We start from the raw sequence: 15268 nt of genomic DNA on the forward strand, positions 1-15268 counted from the left end.
GTGTGTGTGTGTGTGTGTGTGTGTGTGTGTGTGTGTGTGTGTGTGAATGTGTGGGGGTGAGTGCGTGTGGCGGGTGTGGCCCTGAGGGGCGCGCGCCCGGGGACGCGGGGATGGGCGGGACAGCGACGTGCCCCCGCCTCCCGCCGCCGCCGCCGCAGGACCCGCAGGGGCTGGGTCCTGGGGGTCGCACCGCCTGCCCCGCTGGGCGGGGATGGCCAGGGGCCGGAGGCTCATTCTGCGGCTACTGCTTTGCCACACGCCGAGTTAACCGGGAATCCGGCACCGAGTAAGGAGGCGGACGGTGTCCTTTAAGCGGGGGCTGCTGAAGGCGCCTGGCGGTGGCACGAAAACCCACAGGGCCCGCCCCCCCCCCGCCTCCGCCTCCGCCCACCCGCCGGCCCTGCGGACGGCCGGCGCGGACCACAGGGTGGGGGGGACTCCAAGCCCTTCCCTCCAGACAGGACCGCAGGGCGGTGACGCCGGACTGGGGTCCTGCCCACCCGAGGAGGCTCAGCCAGAGGCTCCCAAAAGTCCTAATATTGCATGAATTTGCCTATTAGTAGCCATCATTCTCCCTATGTTTCTGGAAAAATGAGAGTTCATCATGGATTTTAAAGAAAGCCCACCCCAGTTCTTGAAGTGCGAGCCACTGAGAGTGACAGTGCCGTGACCATGGAGGGCAGGGAAGCCCCTTCCCCTTTTTCCTGCTGCCGACGGACAGGGGCTCCTCCCGCTGTGCTGACTCTGAACCCCACTCCCGGAGCGATCTTCAAGGGCACAGGTCTGTAAGTATGCGGAAAAGGTGGTTGGAGGCCCCTGTGCAGGGGCCACGCCCTCCGGTCTGGACACTCCCGGCAGCCAGCACTGATCTTCCCAAGTTTGAGGTCCCTGAAAGTCAGGACCAAATCTTATGGGCAGACAACAAGGCTCACTTTGCAAATAGTTTGAGGATCACTGTGGTCATTTGGGATAATCCAGGACAAAGGTGACAGTGAAACCAACGCAGGAGGAAAACCGCCGTCCAGTGCCCACAGCCCAGCTTTTCCCCTTGTGTCCCCTGGTGCTGTCACCACTGGAGCAGGGGTCTACACATACGGCTCCACACATGATCCCTACCGTCCTGGGCAGCCCGCAGCTGGCAGAGTAAGGTGCTGAATCAATTTGTTAATGTTTCTCCGAAACCATTTCCAGCCCAAGACACATGCCTGGGGAGGCTCCCTGCCCAGCTACCCCCACTGAGCTGGTCAACGGCCCTTTCATCGGACCCGTGTGGTGCCCATATCACTCAAAGTGAGGGAAACTCTGTGGGGGCCCAGGCCAGGTGAAGGCCCACCAGCCCGGTGCCCTTGTTACTCGTCAAGACCAAGCCTTTCTGCTGTTCTGGAGAGGGCTACTTCCTTGGGCAGGGGACTGTCCCTCCTCTTGAGACTTCTGCTGCCTGTTCATCTTCTCTCTGAGGACTCGGGTTCCTGCATGTCCTGGGCCAGATCCCCAAGCCATGTGGGCCTCTCAGAGGCCCAGAGGCTGTCCCGAGCTGGCCAGAGCCAACATGGAAGGGTTCACCCATCAGGAACTTGCATGGAGGCCTGGGGCCTCTGCCACCCTGGTCTTAGGACAGACACCCTGAACTCCGAAGTCTGCGCCCTCTCATGTGCTTCGTGCCCAGCTGCTGCTGGTGGACTGGGAGATACCAGCCCTGCCCTTGGGAGACCAACCAGACAAGGGGGACAGGAGTGCAGTTCAGGACAGATCATGCCTCTTTGGAGGGCCAGGGGACCAAGAGTGGTTTGAGCTGTGCAATGGCGTGGGTTGTGGGTGACTCTGGTAGGGGTGAAAGTAGGGGTGGGACTTTGGAGACCCCAGATGGTGAGCCATCTACCAAGTCTGGGTGTCTCATCAATCTCATTAAACGAGTGGCATGACAATAGGCCTGGCTGATCTGGGTGACCAGAAGCCCACCGAGTCCTGGGAGTGGCCTTGAGGCTCATCAGTCAGTGTCCTGCTGGCCCAGTGACAGGGTTCAGGCCAGTCAGGCTCATGCACTCGGTTCCTGGGCACCTTCCCAGCACAGTCGGCCCACAGAGTCCCTGCCACAGCCTTGCCTGCCCTGTGTCTGAGGGTTGCTGCTCTCGGCCCACCCCTGGCGTGGACCCCCGGCCACAGGTCCTGTGTCTGTGGGCCCTCAGAGTGTGGACCAGGTCAGTTGTGTTTCAGTATTTCTCGGGGGGGGGGGGACTCCCCCAGTCTGACCATAGACCCCCGTGATCGTAAAGAAGCAGTTGCCTACAGGGCAGAGGCTCCTCGTGGGACTTCTGAAAACATGACCCCGGGGTCCTTCTTAAGCTGGGCAGTGGGGTGGTGTCTACCGTTCCCGCCAGGACGTGCAACTTCACATGTGCTTTTGTACCTGTGAGGTGTTCATGACAAGAGAACACTGCTCTGTGTCGGGTACGGTGATTGGTAAAGAACGCCACCTCTCTGTGCCCCCTGGAATGCAGGCAGCATGCCCCAGCTGGCCCGTCCAGGCGCCGGGCGGGCTCCCCCCAGGGCTTCCTTGTGGCCCCAGGACCTCCCCCAGGCTCCTGTCTGTGCTGCTCCCGGCAGTACTTCTGAGTAGATGGGCTGCACTGTTTTCTGGGCGTGATAACACATCACGCTGTTCAGATGGCCTCAAGCTCTGCTACTCTCATTTTGACTTTTACAAGTGTTGTCTCCTTCACTTAAATACAGTTTTTGCTATTCCTGTTACTCTGTATTATACGCTGTATTCCATCTATTAGGCCATTAAGAAGAATTACTATGTAGCAATTAACCTGATGTGACTAGGGATGCAGGGCGCTAAGTTTCAAAGGCGGCACAAGGTAGGGAGAAGCGTCTCGGTGTGTATGGGGCATGTGTCTGAAAACCACACCCGACAGCGACATTATCCCTTTAAACGTTCAAGGGATGCTCTTGTTTTCCAGGCTGTACTTTGAAAATGTTAGAACATGGGACGATGCACTCACCCCTGCCCTCATGGGGCCCGTTTTTACCCCTGGGATGGTGAGTGCTGCACCCCAAGGCCCAGAGGCAGGGGTGGCGGGGAGGCCACGGGCAAGAGAGAACGGCGTTCTTACTCTGTTGAAGCAATTGTTGGGTTTTCCACCAGACGGAGCTGAAACTGAACACAGCAGCACGCACCCTCAGCTCCTCTCCCTGTTACTGGGCAGGCTAGAGCCTCCGGCATCAGGGTGCACAGAAGTTGCCAGAAGGGGCATCTTTGTCTCATTCTTGACTTTTCCAGGAAATATTTTTAACCCTTCGCCATAAGCATGATATGCGTGTGGTGGGTTTTTTGAAATACCTTTTCCAGGTGACTACAGCAAAAAAGATAAATAAATAAAAAATAAAGATAACAAATGATGGATTGACGAGTAACTGTTAAAAACTCAGGTTCAACGAAATAACAAAATAACACCAAGTCCACAGCACATCAGGAGAAGCGCATCACCTGGTCTGCCCGGGGACAGAGGGCAGGGTGCCATGCGCATGGAGAGCGTGGCCCGCTCGCCCGCCTGCCGTGGTCTGACTGGACCGCTTCACAGAGAGGTTGCCCCCTCGCTCCGGGTTCCTGCTGCTCCTTCCCCTGGAAGCACTCACCACCCAACCCAAGGGCCTGACCTCGGTTTTGTCTTTGGGACACCCGATGCCCAGAAAGAAAGCTGTTTGCCTTCTGCTCCTTCCGTGCAGCGGGAACAATTTTGGGTTGGGTGTGCTCTTGGAAGGTCGCCCAGGGCCGAGCTCTTCCATCACTAACTGGAGGGGCTGCCCTAGTGACATGATGACTTACCCCAGAGCTCTGGTCTCCGAGGCCAGGCCTCCCCCCGACACCTGCCTGCGCTTTCTTGTCCTTTTTACGTTTGTGGTAGAAAATGGCAAGCACGTGGGCACAGTTAGGGCCTGCATCCCGCTGGCTCCCGGTTCCAGCAGCCGCCATGAACTCAGGGTCAACCTGGTTCCGTCTCAGCCTCAAACAGTTGTCTCTCCTGGATTACACTGAAGCAAATCCCAGATGTCATGTTTTCTCCTTCACAAATATTTCAGGACATACTCTATAAAAGTGATTTAGGAAAACAGCCTCAGTATGATTGTCACGGGGCAGCAAGAATGCTTTTCTAGTGTCCAGCAGCAGCCAGGTGTCCCAGATGATCTTGCGATCTCTTTGTTTTTTATTTTATTTTATTTTATTTTATTTTATTTTATTTTATTTTATTTTATTTTATTTTATTTTATTTTATTTTATTTTATTTTATTTTATTTTATTTTTTAAAAATATTTTATTTATTTATTTGACAGAGAGAGAGAGAGCACAAGCAGAGGGAGCGGCAGGCAGAGGGAGAACGTGGGACTGGGTCCCAGGACCCCGGGATCATGAACTGAGCTGAAGGCAGACGCTTCACCGACTGAGCCACCCAGGCACCCCTGTTTGTTCTTTGAAACAGCTTTATGGAGAGATCAGTCACTCACCATACAGTTCGTCTGTTGAAAGTGCACGACTCGATGGTTTTCAGACGTGTGCAGCCACCTCCAGTCGACTTTAGAACATTTCCATCATCTCAGAAAGAAACCCTGTACTTTTTGGCTTTGGTTCCATTTCCCCGTAACCCCCCAGCCCTAAGAACCACAGACCTTCCTCTCTGTGTGCGTGTTCACATACCAGACATTTCTAGAAATGGCATCCTAGCCTATGGGCCTCGAGTGTGTGTGTGTGTGTGTCTGGTTTTGTCCACTCAGTATTTTGTTTTCAAGGCCCATTTGTGTCGTAGCAGGTAATAGCTTCATTCTTTTTTACGGCTGAATAATATTTCATCATGTGAATATACCACATTGTTTATCCATTGGTCAGTTGAGGGATATTTGGGTTGTCCCCACCTTTTGGCTACTATGAATACTGCTGTACGAGTCCTGTGTGGATGTGTGTGGACGTGTGTGCTCATTTCTAAGGTGTGCACCACTTTCTTTTGCATGTGGATGTCCAGTTATCCCAGTACCATTCGTTCAAAAGACTCCTCTTTCGGGGCGCCTGGGTAGCGCAGTCGTTAAGGCGTCTGCCTTTGGCTCAGGGCGTGATCCCGGCGTTCCGGGATCGAGTCCCACATCGGGCTCCTCCGCTGGGAGCCTGCTTCTTCCTCTCTCACTCCCCTGCTGTGTTCCCGCTCTCGCTGGCTGTCTCTCTGTCACATAAATAAATAAAATCTTTAAAAAAAAAAAAAAAGACTCCTCTTTCCCCATCAGTGGACCAAAGTGTGCGTTTATTTCTGGACTCTCAATTCTATCCCGTTAATCTATGTGTCTTTCTGCTGGTACCACAGTGTCTTCCTTACTGTTGCTTTGTAGTAAGTTTTGAAACCAGGACTATTTTGTTCTTCTTTTTCAAGATTGTTTTGGCTATTCTGGGTCCCTTGCAACTCCACACGAATTTTAGAATCAAGCTTGTTAATTTCTACAAAGAAGGCCCCTGGGATTCTGACAGAGATTGCGCTGAATCTGTAGATTAGGGAATATTGCCGTTTTAACAATATTACATCTTCCAGTCATGAGCATGAGATTTTTTCCAATTATTTAAATCTTTAATCTCTTTGAACGATGTTGTACAGCTTCCAGAGTATAAGTTTTATACTTTTGGGGGGAAACTCATCCCTAAGTATGTTATCTCTGTTGATGCTATCGCAGATGAAATTGTTTATTTCTACTTTGGGATTGTTCATTGCACATGTACAGAAATAGAATTGATTTTGTATATTGACCCTTTATCCTCAAACCTTGCTGAGCTCACTAATTGCTTTTAGTCATTTTTCAGTGGGTTTCTTAGGATCTTCTATATAAAAGATCGTGTCATCTGTGAATAGAAATACTTCTTCCTTTCAAATCTGGATGTGTTTTGTTTTTCTTGCCTGGCTGCCCTGCCTCGAACCTCCGGCACAATGTTGGATAGAAGTGTCCTTGTCTTGTTCCTGAAAGCATCCAGTCTTTCACATTAAGTATGATGGGACCTGTGGGCTTTTCATAGATGCCCATTATCAGATCAAGGAAGTTACCCTCTATCCTTAGTTTTTTAAAGTCTTATTCTCTTGAAAGAGTGTTGGATTTTGTCAAATGATTTTCCTGCATCAGTTGAGATGATCATGTGCTTTTCGTTTTTTTATTGTATTGATATTACACTATGAGGTATTACACTAATTGATTTTCTGATGTTAAAGCAACGTACCGTTCCTGGGATAGATCCCATGTGACCGTGGTGGACAATTCTTTTTATATGTTGTTGATTTGGTTTGTTAATGTTTGTTGAGGATTTTTGCATCCATGATCACAAGAGGTATTAGACTATGCTTTTCTTTTCTTTTTTGTGTCCTTGTCTGGTTCTGAGGACAAAGCAATACTAGACTCACAAAAGGGAGTTGGGAAGTGTTCCTTCCAATGCTATGTTTTGGAAGAGTTTTTTAGAAATTGGTGTTAATTCTTCTTTAAATAATTGGCAGAACTGGTGAAACTATCTGGTCCTGAACTTTTCAACTTTTCTTAATGGGTAGATTGTCGTTTACTATTTAATCATTTTTACCTGTTATAGGACTATTCAAACTGCCTATTTCTTCTTGAGTCAGTTTTAGCCTCTGTGTCTCTCTAGGAACGTACCCATTTTGTCTGAGTTATCTGAATTTGTTGGCATAGAACTGTTCGTACCGTTACTTTCTAGCCTTTTCTATCTCTATTAGGTATGTAATAATGTCCCCATTTTCATTCTGATTGCTGGATGTAGGATTCTTGACAGCTTTTTCTTGAAGCACTTGGAATATGTTACCCTCCTACTTGCTGGCCTCCATTACTGCTGATGGGACCCCCTTCATTTTATAGAGGTTCCCTTGCAAGTAACAAGTCATTTGGTCTTGTTGTGTTTTTATTTTTAAAGTAGGCTCCACACCTAGGGTGGAGCCCAATGTGGAGCTTGAACTCACCACCCTGAGATCAAGACCTGAGCTGAGATCAAGAGTCGGACACTTAACCAACTGAGCCACCCGGGTGCTCTGGTCTTGTTGCTTTCAAGACTTTTCCTTGTTGACTTCCGGCATTTTTATTATGAGGTGTCCAGACTCTCTCTGCATTTATCCTACTTGGAATTCGTTGAGTCCTAGATGTTAGGTAACTTGTTTTTCAATAAGTTTGGGAAGTCTTCAGCCATGATTTCTTCAGTTTTTGCTTCTTTCTCTCTTCTTCTAGTGTTCCCATCACGTGTATGCTGGTGTTCTTCATGGTACCTCATGTCTCCCTGAGGCTTTCTTCATGTTTCTTCATTATTTTTCTTTTCTGTTCTTCAGCATACACAATCTCAAGTAACCTATCTTCATGTTCATTTATTCTTTCTTCTGCTAGTTCAGCTCTACTGTGGCGCCCCTCAACTTTTTAAAAAATTTTAGTTATTGTATTTTCAACTCCAGAATTTCCACTTGGTTCTTATTAATTTCTATCTCATTGTTGATAGTCTTTATTTGATAAGACATTGTCTTCATCCTTCCTTAATTCTCTAACCATAGTTTCCTTTAATTCTGTGAAATGTTTATAATGGCTACTTTGAAGTCTTTTCTGATAAATCTGACACCCTGTCCTGCCCGTAGGCAGTTTCTGTTCCTTGCTTTTTCAGATATATGGGTTGTACATTCCTTTCTTTGCATGCCTCATAATTTTTTGTTGGAAATTGCACATTATAGTTAATATATCATAGCAACTCTGGGTACTAGTCCCCCTCCTCTGGGGCCTATTATTATTTATTTGCTTATTTGTTCAGTGTCTGGCTGGATCACTTTACTGAAGACTATTCCTTTCCACCTCCCCATTCCCAATGTGCTGAGCCTCTCATGTGTCCATAAGTACTATGCAGCTTTGGGTAGCCCACAGTCCCCGGGGATAACACTGCTTTCACAGGACTCATCTGTTTCCCTGACCACTGGTTGCCAGCTGATTGCTTTACTGTTATCAACAGTGCCCTGGGCACAAATTCCTCTACAAACTAAGCCAATCAAATTCTGGCTTCCCTGGTTTCAGAGGTCAGTGTTTGGTATTTGTTTGACCCCAGGAGGCTCCTCCCAGTTTCCTTATTTCTGGATTCTCCCCTGTGAACTGGCCTCCAATTCAGCCTGTATCTTGACTCTTCTCCCACCACTCTTCACCACTATTTCACGGCTTTGAGAATGCCCTTGGGTTTGAAATTTTTTGTTTCTAAAGAGTCACTATAAGGGGCACCTGGATGGTGCAGTCGGCTAAGCATTCAACTCTTGGTTTCAGCTCACGTCATGATCTCAGGATTGTAGGACTGAGCCCCACGTTGGGTTCTGCACTCAGCACGGAGTCTGCTTAAGACTCTCCCTCTGCTTCTGCCCCTCCCCCCACTCCCTCTCTAAAAATAAATAAATCTTTTTTTTTTTTAAAGATTTTTATTTATTTATTTGAGAGACAGCGAGATAGGGAACACAAGCAGGGGGAGTGGGAGAGGAAGAAACAGGCTCCCAGCAGAGAAGCCTGATGTGGGGCTCGATCCCAGGATTCCAGGATCATGCCCTGAGCCAAAGGCAGATGCTTAACAACTGAGCCACCCAGGCACCCCCAAGTGCTGTATTCCTGACCAAACCATCCTTCAAGAACAAGAACAGAACTTTTCCAGGCAAAGAGAATTGAGAACACTTGTTACTTCTAATGAGATACGTTACACAAGAGGACCAATGTTTCCAAACAGCAGACACAGTGCTAACTATGGGGCCGCAGTGCATGTGGGCCCACAGCAGAGGCTATTGTGGGGACACAGGACCCAGATGCCAGTGTATACCTCTCATCACATACATGGCACCAGACAGTGGAGTCGAACGTCCACAGTCCTTGTACTGTTTGGGGGAAGGGAAACAATACTGATGAATCTTAGATCCAAACAAGTATTCACATATTAAAATTTCTGAGATAAAATGAGAGTGGCTAACTTCCCAAATATCAGAATGAGAAAAGAAACCCACTCCCTCCAAAATAAGGCACAAAAAGAGAAAAGAAAGAAAAGGTGAGTCAAGGGACACTGAGCAGATTCATGAGGTTCTGAATATGATTTTGAAGAACTCGGCAAAGGCTGAGGACACGGTGCCCCCAAGATGAGAGCAAAGACTGGTCCTCTGCCCTTCTCCTTGTGAGCCTGAGCACTTCACACACCAACTAGGAACAAATGGGGTCACCCCAATGGGCTCTGGTCCCCCAAATAACATGTTGAATATTTCATGTAAACCTAAGTATGACAATCCCATTTCCCACCACAAATAGACTAATGCACGCTCAGCATCCTCCAACACTCTCTGACAGCCTGTCCTGAAGTCCAACTCCCATGCACCCTGCAAACAAAGCTCTTCCTTTTGTCATCAACGTGTCCAATTGAGTTTTCCCTCGACATTGGACCTAGAAACCACATCCAGGTCTGGCAGCAGAAACACTTCACCCTGAAGTCTGACACTCCCGTTTCTCAGAAGACAGACCAGGACAGAATGAATGAGCAGCTTTTGGGTAGGGCTGAAGCAAGGACTGGAACCCAGGACAGACAGGCCCCAAAGACCACACGACAGTCTTACAGGGGCTGATACTGTGGATGAGGACGTTTAGTAGAACGTGCTGCAGTGAAAAAGGCCAGTGTGCTCCTGCAGATGGCGGAGCCCGTGCAGGGGGTCATGCAGGAGGACCGTGCAGGGGGGCTGTGCAGGAGCTGCAGGAGGAAAGGTATCTGAGGGGAGATGGACAGAGACAGAATGGGAGTTGCACATGTTAGCATTTCTCTCTGTTGTGCTTTTCAAGAGCCAAAGAAAGGACTCTGGGATGGTCCTGCCACATTGCCCCCAGCCCAGGCTGGTCACTGCCGGCCCCGGCCCCCACCACGAAGTGCACACTAGGTCTCTTGCTGATATTCTAGAACATGCACTTTAGGTTTTGTTTTTTTTCCATAAGCACTTGGTAACCCACCTTTAGAGCTTTTACTGCATGAAACTACTGGTGTGACGTGCCACCCCTTGACAGTGCCTTTGCTCCAGACTCTAGAGAGCTACAGGTGTGGCTCAGCAGGAGCTGGGGCAGCCGCCTCCATGCCAGGAGTCACAGATGACCACCAGCTGCCTCCAGCCAAACCCAAAGCCCAGGAAGGACAGGTTGGAGGTGCGATGGGGAGGGGGAGGCCCATCCTCCTGCTGCTGGCTGAGCTGGAGCCCTCAAGCCAGCAGTCAGCACAGAAGCACCCCAGGCACATGCCCGATGGGGACAGGGCCTCCGAGACAGACCCTGCTGTAGGGCCCCCACTCTGCCAGGCCTAGCCCTGACAGCCCTGATTTTATCAGAACAGCTGACCCAGCGGTTTCTGTTTAGGAGCTGCCTCCAGCGCTGCTCTCCCGGCAGCGACATCACGCTCATCCGTAAGAGGGTGCCGCGACGCCGCTCTGTCCCTGCCGGGCACGTGCCAGCCAGGCACTGGAGCTCCAGCCAAAGCCCCCATCCCTCGCTGCGACACTCCCTCCTCTGCCCCACCGCTGTCTTTCCTTGGAGAAGCCACCCCTGGCCGCACTGCTCTCTCCGAGGGCCAAACGTTCCCCCCGAGGCACGCATGAGCCTTCTCCGGTTCTCACCACACCCCATCCGGTCTGATCGCTGACGTGGTGAGGGGGGCGGCCCAGGAACCTCTCACCAAGCCATGGACATCAGCCACTCAGCGCTGCGTCCTTCCCGTCCTGCCCTTCCTCCCCCCCCCGCCCCCCGGGGGGTTTGAGGCTTCGTAAATCTTCCTGAAAACCGAGCACTGACAACAGATTAGCTGCGGGCAGCTGCTGCTTGCTTCTCTACCTAGTCCAACAACGCACGAGTGACAGCTGGAGACTGTTACAGGCAAGTATTTACGTGTTTACAAAGCACACCCTCAGGACGGCCCCTGAAGAGGAAGGTGGGATGGCGGGCCCCCGCTTCATTCACCAGAGCATGTGTGGGGGCCACTTCTGGAACTGGTGAGTCTGTCACTGCTTCCGCGGTCACACAGCTGTCCGCCGAGGGACTGGCCTCGAGGGTGGCAAAGACCTGGGTCCTAGGGCAGCCACACCAGAAGGCGAGAGAAATCACACTACCAACATCGTGTCCTGAGAAAGGCAACTGTCATCCTTGGGGTTGGCTCAGAGGCCCGTAGCTCTCTGTCCACGTAGTCACTGGTGTTCCTTTCTTTTCTTGGTGCTTTTAAATCCTCGTGACACACCTTGACCGAAACAGATGGTAGAAGGTATTCTGAAAAGGAAAACAAGTCTTCGTACTAAACCATCACGGTTTTTGCCAACAAAAAACCCAACTCATAAAAGCAGCATCATGAGTATACTCTTCTTGTTCTGGGGGGCTCCTTCTCCTTCACTTTGTGAACATTCAGCACATGGGCTCTCTTTTCCCTAGATGCCCTGCACCCCAGGCCCCGGGGCAGCTCCCTGCCTGCGGCTGGCCAGCTGCCTCGGACCTGCTTCTTGAAGGAGACTCTCCCTGGCAGCAGTGTGCTTGCCTGGGACACTCAGCCAAGAGGGCCGCGGCTGCCAAATTCCCAGGCCCAGGCTTCCTGTGACTTGCCATCTGGAAGAAACCCTGACAGCTACAGGCATCCAGAACCCACTTGCAGGCCAAAGTCTGGGTGGCTGCGCGAGGGAAGCAGGAGGGATATGAGCCCATCTTTCTGTCTGTTTGCATTTGTTGGCTATTTCTTTTCTTCTGTCCAACATTTTCCCCAGAATTAGATCTGAAGTCAAGTTTAACCCCATAAGAGCATAATTAGTACGAGAAACACAGACTTGTAGGTCATAACTTAAGCAACTACAGCCAGTGTTCGTTCTATCCCGGTTTAGACCACAATGCAAAGGGGAGACGGTGCCTTGCCTTCCTGGGTCCCAAAGCAGAGCTTGCACAAGAAACTGAGCCAAGAGAAACAGTAATAGTGAGGCTCTCAAGCACTGCGGAAGCCAACATTCCGACTCTGTGTCTCTCAGTGAGAACACTGCCCAGGGTCAAGCCCAGCGTTATCCTCACAAAATCACATTCAGAACTTGCTTTGGAAAGACACCAGGTACTAACCTGTGACTGTATGTCCACCGCTCGCCCACGGCTTCTGGGAGGGGGGCCGCATGTTCAGAGCAGACTTCCATGGCATCCCCTCCTGACTGCTCCCCGTCATCCCCCAGAGCTTCTGATGACACTTGTACAGTGGCCCCGGGCGTGGCTGGGCTATGGAGACAGAGGGATGAGTGGTGGCCCCTGTTGCCCTGTCTTCCCTCATGGACGAACTTGTCACAAAAACGCTACTTTTTCTTGTAAAAATATTCTCTAGCTATTTTGGCATAGTATAATTCTCAGACTACTGAGAGAAAAACAAGGATCACGACAAAGTCCTAAGAAAACATTTATATAACAGGTGCTACGTTTATAAGCTTAGTGACAATTACACTTTATCTTTTGAAAATGGTATTCTGGGGTGCCACGTGGTAAATGCCTACCAAAGGAGCTGAAAATCTTTTCATGACCATACATGAGAAATGTACTAACGTTAACTACAAGGTACTGGTAGTCTCCTCCCTCACCCCTACTGGACCCAGCACTGCAGGGCTGTTTTCCTTGAAATGATCCCTCCAAAAGGAGAGTTACCTCACATCCAAAGCCTCTCACTCTCCCCTGTTGCAGCGTGCCCTCAGAATTACATGAAAGAGCAACGTCCTGCTGAGAGAACCTGGTCTGAAAAAACTTCCATCAACACAGTTCCTGGGAGGTTCTGAAGGACCACTCAAAGACTCGCTTGAAAGAGGCAAAGAGATACAACACAATTCAAGAATTACCCCTAAGGCATTCTCCAGGGTAGGCTCTTTAACAGTGACCCGTAACAAAGGCCTTTATTGTCAAGTCACCAACCAGACAAAAAAATCCGAGGATCAGTGTGAGGGGAGGGCCTCACAGCCTGGGACAAACTCCCAGAGGGCTCTCCTCACCGCACACGCACACGCACAGGTGGGGCTGGCGCCTGGGGCTGGGGAGGAGGTGCAGGTACGGCTCTAGTTCCAGTGCAGAGAAAGGGGTGATGCTCCGAGACGCCCCGGGGCAGACGCCACGCTGAGACCCGAGTCACTGCCAGCAGAGCAGCAAACCCATCCCCTACTGGTTTAAGCCCCCCCGACCCTTGTAACTGCAGCTAACCACGCCATAAGTAACGCAGGTGCCTAAGTACAGCACCAGGATCCTGAGAGTCTCGACACCCAAAACGCTTTTCTAAATTCAAGGGCCTGCAGCTTAGTTTGCGGACCGCCTCGCGTACCCTCTGCTTTTCTTTGGTTTATCAAATCGGAAGTCCGCTGGGTAGAGGTGACGTCTCACCAGGTGATCCTTCCTGTCTTTGCTGGTCTTGAACTTCTCTGCACAGCCTTCCACCAGGCACTGATACTGAAACACAAATGGTGTCACCTCCGTGCTGACCTCCACCTCAGTGGTGCCCCCTCCCCTCGCCCCTGACCCCCACGGCACTGGTACCCAGGAGGCAGACGGCCCAGGAACAAGCCCCCCCCCCCACCAGGTGACTGCACTCGGGTCCAGGGGACGCAGACGCCTCACCCACCATGTCCTGCCTTTCCGACAGGATCTGGAACAGCGAGTCATGCCACTCCAGTATGTGGGTGTCCAGCAGGTGCACGGAGGGGAAGGCTCGTCTGCAGAAGGAGCAGACGTTTCTGTGCAGAGTGTGGTAGTGGTGCTCGTAGCTCTCCAGGGTGTCGAACACCTGGCAGCACCCTGCCACCTGACAGGTGAACTCAGGCACCCTGCCGAAGGAAACCACCTCGTGGGAAGGCCATTCTGCTGCTGGCAGTGGGCCTCGGGCTGCCCGTCCACACCTGTCCTCTAAGTAGCCTAATAAAGCTTTGATGTTTCTTTCCCGATCTCAAATCCGACTTCCTTAAGAAACAAATTCTCACCGACCAGCTAGGAGGCGGCCAGGCCAGACCCCGCAGTCAGGCAGCGGGCGGGGCAGCAGGACACCCGGGAGGGGCGGGCCGGGGCCTGGGGAGCGGGTCGGCGCTACGCCCAGAGTCGCTCACCTGGGCCTCTCGGGGGTCCCTGTCACCTGCGTGAGTACGTCCTGGAGGTAGAGGTGTCGCTGCACATCCCCGTCCTGCGGGACACGCACGTGGTGGGCAGAGCAGGGCGCGACAGTCCCGCCCCCGCAGGCCCCGCCCCCACATTGGTCCCGCCACTCCCGCAGGCTCCGCCCCCACGCGTTGGTCCCGCCCCTCCCGCAGACCCCGCCCCCACCCGGAGTCGGCCGCGTCCTCTCCGACAACTGCCTTCTCCCTCCTGGGCTCGCTCACCTCGAAGAACTCGTGGTCCCGCGGAAAGCGAACCCGGCGCGCCGCGAAGTGGAAGGGCGGGGTCCCGGCCGCGGGGTCCCGCTCCACAGGCAGCGGCTTGGCCGCCCCGGGTGCCCCTACCAGGCGGGAGTGTAGCGCGGGCGGCAGCTGCATCGCCCGGCGCGCTGGCGGCACCACGGCCTGCGGGCCACCGTCCGCGAGCCGGGAGGGGCGGGGCCGGAAATGACGTTGCGCCACTTCCGCTGCCGGCGCGGGTTGCGGAGATTCGGCGGGCTGCGGAGTCCGCGGTGAGTCTGGCTGGGGGCGGAGGTGCCTGAGCCTGGGGGCGGCGAGGACGGGCGCAGTCCTCCTTCCCTGCGCGCCTGGCCGGCGTGTGCAGCGCTTCCCCGCGCCGACTGCCCGCGGGAGCAGTCAGACCCCGACGCTCGCGCTCTGGCGGCGCCCTGGCCCCTGCGTCGTCCCGCCGACGGTCAGGTCCCCACACGGGACCTCGGGGTTCCCTTCCCAGACCCTGACATGCGGACTCCTGCCTGTGAAAGCTCGCACTGCCTCTCTCAGCCTCACTGCCCGCAGCGCGTCTGCCTCCCGCCGGAAGGGCTGGGGCGGCCTCTGGGTCATTCCTGTCTCCAAGGCCGTCACCAAACCGGAGCCGGAGTGGTCTTTGGACAGTTCGCGTTTCATGGTAGCGCTTCTTCTTGGAAGCCCTTCGGCGGCCTCCCGTTACCTTGGTCCCCTTGGTCCAGTAGCCCTCTCGTGGTCAGGCCCTGCCTGTTCCGCCTGCCTTTCTAGTGTCCTGCATCTCATCAGCGCCTGAGATGTGCAGGACGCTGTGCCCGGTCCTCGGCCCCCCCCCCCCC

General features: G+C 52.6%; 2 protein-coding genes across 3 annotated transcripts in view; one reads left to right on the forward strand and one right to left on the reverse strand.

The window, feature by feature from the left end:
* Positions 1 to 10915: 10915 nt before the first annotated feature.
* ZNF511 (zinc finger protein 511) overlaps positions 10916 to 15268 on the reverse strand; it is a 5972-nt gene continuing 1619 nt past the window's right edge. Inside the window, exons 1-6 of one of the 2 annotated variants that reach the window (XM_040624731.1) lie at positions 14412 to 14637; positions 14142 to 14215; positions 13664 to 13865; positions 13367 to 13491; positions 12139 to 12288; positions 10916 to 11313 (exon numbers count right to left, since the gene is read on the reverse strand). In XM_040624731.1, the coding sequence (XP_040480665.1) occupies positions 11235 to 11313; positions 12139 to 12288; positions 13367 to 13491; positions 13664 to 13865; positions 14142 to 14215; positions 14412 to 14564 (783 nt within the window). In that variant the 5' untranslated portion in view covers positions 14565 to 14637 and the 3' untranslated portion in view covers positions 10916 to 11234. Of the gene's footprint in view, positions 11314 to 12138; positions 12289 to 13366; positions 13492 to 13663; positions 13866 to 14141; positions 14216 to 14411; positions 14638 to 15268 lie in introns of those variants that run through there. The other variant, XM_040624732.1, reaches the window with a different exon arrangement.
* TUBGCP2 (tubulin gamma complex associated protein 2) overlaps positions 14682 to 15268 on the forward strand; it is a 20800-nt gene continuing 20213 nt past the window's right edge. The window contains exon 1 of the mRNA XM_040624708.1: positions 14682 to 14698. The gene's annotated coding sequence lies outside the window, so the exon portion shown is untranslated. The remainder of the gene's footprint in view (positions 14699 to 15268) is intronic.

The sequence above is a fragment of the Ursus maritimus genome, unplaced genomic scaffold (assembly GCF_017311325.1).
Source record: "Ursus maritimus isolate PB19 unplaced genomic scaffold, ASM1731132v1 scaffold_7, whole genome shotgun sequence".
NCBI classification, from domain to species: domain Eukaryota; kingdom Metazoa; phylum Chordata; class Mammalia; order Carnivora; family Ursidae; genus Ursus; species Ursus maritimus.